At 41.4% G+C, this 4182-nt stretch overlaps 1 protein-coding gene across 1 annotated transcript in view; it reads left to right on the top strand.

Moving 5' to 3' along the window:
• LOC112072165 (guanylyl cyclase C-like) overlaps positions 1-4182 on the top strand; it is a 14244-nt gene that overhangs the window by 4151 nt on the left and 5911 nt on the right. Inside the window, exons 8-10 of the mRNA XM_024139592.2 lie at positions 41-158; positions 2321-2437; positions 2642-2649. Coding sequence (XP_023995360.1) covers positions 41-158; positions 2321-2437; positions 2642-2649 — 243 coding nt within the window. The remainder of the gene's footprint in view (positions 1-40; positions 159-2320; positions 2438-2641; positions 2650-4182) is intronic.

Here is a 4182-nt window from a genome sequence, read left to right as displayed (position 1 = left end):
ATGATCACTTAATAACGCTGTCATTGCACCTCCCCTCCAGTACAAAACCCTGTTTGTGTTTGATACGTCCATAAATGAGACCAGAGTGGAGGACAGCACCCCCTCACTGCCCTGGCCCGGGTCTCAACTCCCAGATGACAAGCCAATCAACCCTAACGGTAATGACATACAGTGCATTTGGAAATTATTCAGACCCCTTGACTTTTTCCACATTTTGTTACGTTACAGCCTTATTCTAAAATGAATTAAAAATCAATCCTAATCAATCTACACACAATACCCCATAGTGACAAAGCAAAGTTTTTAGAAATTTTTGCAAATTTATAAAACAAAATAAAAACAGAAATACCTTATTTACATAAGTATTCAGACCCTTTGCTATGAGATTCGAAATTGAGCTCAGGTGATCATCCTTGAGATGTTCCTACAACTTGATTGGAGTCCACCTGTGGTAAGTTCAATTGATTGGACATGATTTGGAAAGGAACACACCTGTCTATATAAGGTCCCACAGTTAACAGTGCATGTCAGAGAAAAACCAAGCCATGAGGTCGAAGGAGTTGTCCGTAGAGCTCTGAGACAGGATTGTGTTGATGCACAGATCTGGGGAAGGGTATCAAAAAATGTCTGCAGCATTGAATGTCCCCAAGAACACAGTGGCCTCCATCATTCTTAAATTAAAGAAGTTTGGAATGACCAAGACTATTCCTAGAGCTTGCCGCCTGGCCAAACTGAGCAATCGGGGAGAAGGGCCTTGGTCAGGGAGGTTACCAGGAACCTGATGATCACTCTGACAGAGCTCCAGAGTTCCTCTGTGGAGATGGGAGAACCTTCCAGAAGGACAACCATCTCTGCAGCACTCCACCAATCAGGCCTTTATGGTGGAGTGGCCAGACGGAAGCCACTCCTCAGTAAAAGGCACAAGACAGCCCGCTTTTTGCCAAAAGGCACCTAAAGACTCTCAGACCATGATAAAAAGATTCTCTGGTCTGATGAAACCAAGATTGAACTCTTTGGCCTGAATGCCAAGCATCATATCTGGAGGAAACCTGGCACCATCCCTACAGTGAAGCATGGTGGTGGCAGCATCATGCTGTGGGGATGTTTTTCAGCAGCAGGGACTGGGAGGACTAGTCAGGATCGAGGGAAAGATGAACAGAGCAAAGCACAGAGAGATCCTTGATGAAAACCTTCTTCAGAGCGCCCATGACCTCAGACTGGGGTGAAGATTCACCTTCCAACAGGACAACGACCCTAAACACACAGCCAAGACAATGCAGGAGTGACTTCGGGAGTGCAGGAGTGGCTTTTTAATACATTTCCAAATATTTCTAAAAACCTGTTTTTACTTTGTCATTATGGGGTATTGTATGTAGATTTATGAGGAAAATGAAAACAATTTAATACATTTTAGAATAAGGCTGTAACGTAACAAAATGTGGAAAAAGTCAAGGGGTGTGAATACTTTCCCGAATGCACTGTATACGCTCTAGTAACAGGTCAGTAGCAGTTTCTACCCCATAGAGATAAGACTGCTGAACAGTTAATCAAATGGCTACCCGGACTATTTGCATTGACCCCATTATTTTATTTCAATTTTTGGCGTTTAGCAGAAACTCTTATCCAAAGCGACTTACAGTAGTGAGTGCATACATTTATTTCAATGTACACTCACTGGACTCTAACCACACACTCACACATACTACACTGACACTGACACTCCAACACACACACACACACACATGCATATTGACGACACACACACACGTACACGTACACACGCACACGCACACGCACCCACACACACACACACACACATATTGACGACACGCACGCACGCACGCACGCACGCACGCACACACACACACACACACACACACACACACACAAACATTCACATTCATTCACACTCTTCACATACACTGCTGCTACTCTCTGTTTATTATCTATGCATAGTCACTTTAGCCTTATCTACATATGACCTATATTACCCCTTCACATTTATTCGGTACCGGTACCCCTTGTTGCCTCGTTATAGTTTTTTTGTTGCGTTACTATTTTCCCCTTAGTTTATTTACTTTTTAAAAACTCTGCATTGTTGGTTAAGGGCTTGTAAGTAAGCATGTCATGGCAAGGTCTCCATCTGCTGTATTCGGCACATGTGACAAATACTATTTTATTTTATATATAAACACTAGTGCTACTAGTAACAGTACAAAGTTTATTCTTGTACACAAGCTCTTTTGAAGTTTCTGTTACATCTTGGTACGAAGATACAGTATTGGTGGGGGGAATACTTATTCTATGTTTGTGATTCCAGATCTGAAGACAGAGGATATCATTGTGATCGTCCTGAGTGTCAGTGTTGTGGTGGTGACTGCCATCGCTCTGATCTTCTACAGGTCAAATATGCACCACACCAACCTCCGAGAGAGAGGTAGAGAAGGAGAGAGAGAGAGAGAGAGAGAGAAGAGAGAGCGGGGAGAGAAGGAGGAGAAGAGAAGAGAGAGAGAGAGAGAGAGAGAGAGAGAGAAAGTGTGAAAGAACATCCTCTCATGGTGATCATGCTTTCTTCCACTCTTTACACTCTACTTTTATACCTAGTTGCTCACATAAGGTCAATAGGCTATTCTCCTCTGAGTTGACAAGGTAAAGATCTCATAGGGCCAGCAAAGCACAAAACACCACACACAATCGCAAACCTCTGTTGTCAACCACATTCAGAGATAAGCAAATATGTGGTTGACCTGAGCTCGGGCCAATAGACACTCAAAATGGAACACTAGTCGTGGTAGCTGACTGAACTACTGTTTGAATCAGAGTTTAGGGAACCACGATACGGCGGAGAGAAGATGACATCATTTAGCAAGAACCTTACAGTGTTAGCTCAATCCTCTGGATCTCCACTGAATTGCCATCTTTGTGTTGCAGCTCCTTCAGATCACGGGCTGAAAATAATAGATCCATATATAAGTAGAATTATGCCCAATTCAGCCTTTGAGAGTAGTTTTGGCGGTCGTTCCTCCAATTCAGGCCTTTCAAGAAGTTAAACTGTCACGAAGAGGCACATATTCAACTTCATGCGAAAAACACTTTCCCGTCTCAAGGGTAAATTAAAAATATTATATAGTAATGCCTATAGTGTGCAAGAAAGTAACGGGTTGACGATTTCATCTTAAATCAGCATATCCCCTTGCGACAGGGAAATGAAGCTTGTGTGGGCCAACAGGGGGTTGCAATGAATGCAAGCTATCACAAAAAATAAAATAAAAATAAAAACATTTCTAGCATGTCTATCTATGGTTAACAGGCGTTATGCTCGCTGCTCAGTGTTCCACCACAAAACACCAGATTCTACAAAGACTAGAACCGAGCTCTCCTGCTTTTCACTATGATTTGACTATTTAAGGAAAGGAAGCGACATCTAGTCAGTGCATTCAACTGAACATTTATTCCGCATTTAACCCAACCCCTCTGAATCAAGATGTTAATTTGAAAAACATATTTTAAAAGGAATAGTTATACCATATTAATGAGAGTTCAGATTTCAAGAAACAGGGTTGACCTTAAAATGAGGAACAAACGGTAAATGAATCACTAATTCACATGAAATAAATATACCTCAGAAACACTTTGTCAAGCAACAAAATAACTGGGCTTTACAATTGATGGTGAATATGGGGGTAAGTGGGTTAAAAATCTTCCTAGAAGTCAGAGAGGGTCCTCAGAGGACATGTCATGCTGATTTTTGACTTAGAAGCTTATTCATTTATTGAATTCTCCACGTGGTCTACATTTAAATGGCACATTCATTTATATACAGCTTTTAAAATGTATTATTGGTGCAAATTTGTCCTTAAATATCAAATGGACTGCAAAGGAATCTTTTCACGGAACGACCCTGGTATCAACTCACACCATGTGTTTAAGTCATTGACCAAAGAGTAATGGCACCTTTTTCATAGCGAGCCCTGTGACTGGTAACAGCGTTCTTCCTGTTGTCTTCATCGATCTGATATATAGAAAGAAAAAGGGATAAATAATTCGGAATTAATCCTGGGTATTAAGAAGAACACAGGGAGTACTCAGCATTGTAAATGAAAATATTTAAACCACCATCAGTGTAACACCACTTGTGTGGCCTGCATTATGGGAGTTAGAGATACATTACTAATCTCTCTT

Source organism: Salvelinus sp. IW2-2015, unplaced genomic scaffold (assembly GCF_002910315.2).
Source record: "Salvelinus sp. IW2-2015 unplaced genomic scaffold, ASM291031v2 Un_scaffold1845, whole genome shotgun sequence".
NCBI lineage: Eukaryota > Metazoa > Chordata > Actinopteri > Salmoniformes > Salmonidae > Salvelinus > Salvelinus sp. IW2-2015.
Note: the sequence above shows the minus strand (reverse complement) of the source record. Positions and strands in the feature narration are given on the sequence as shown.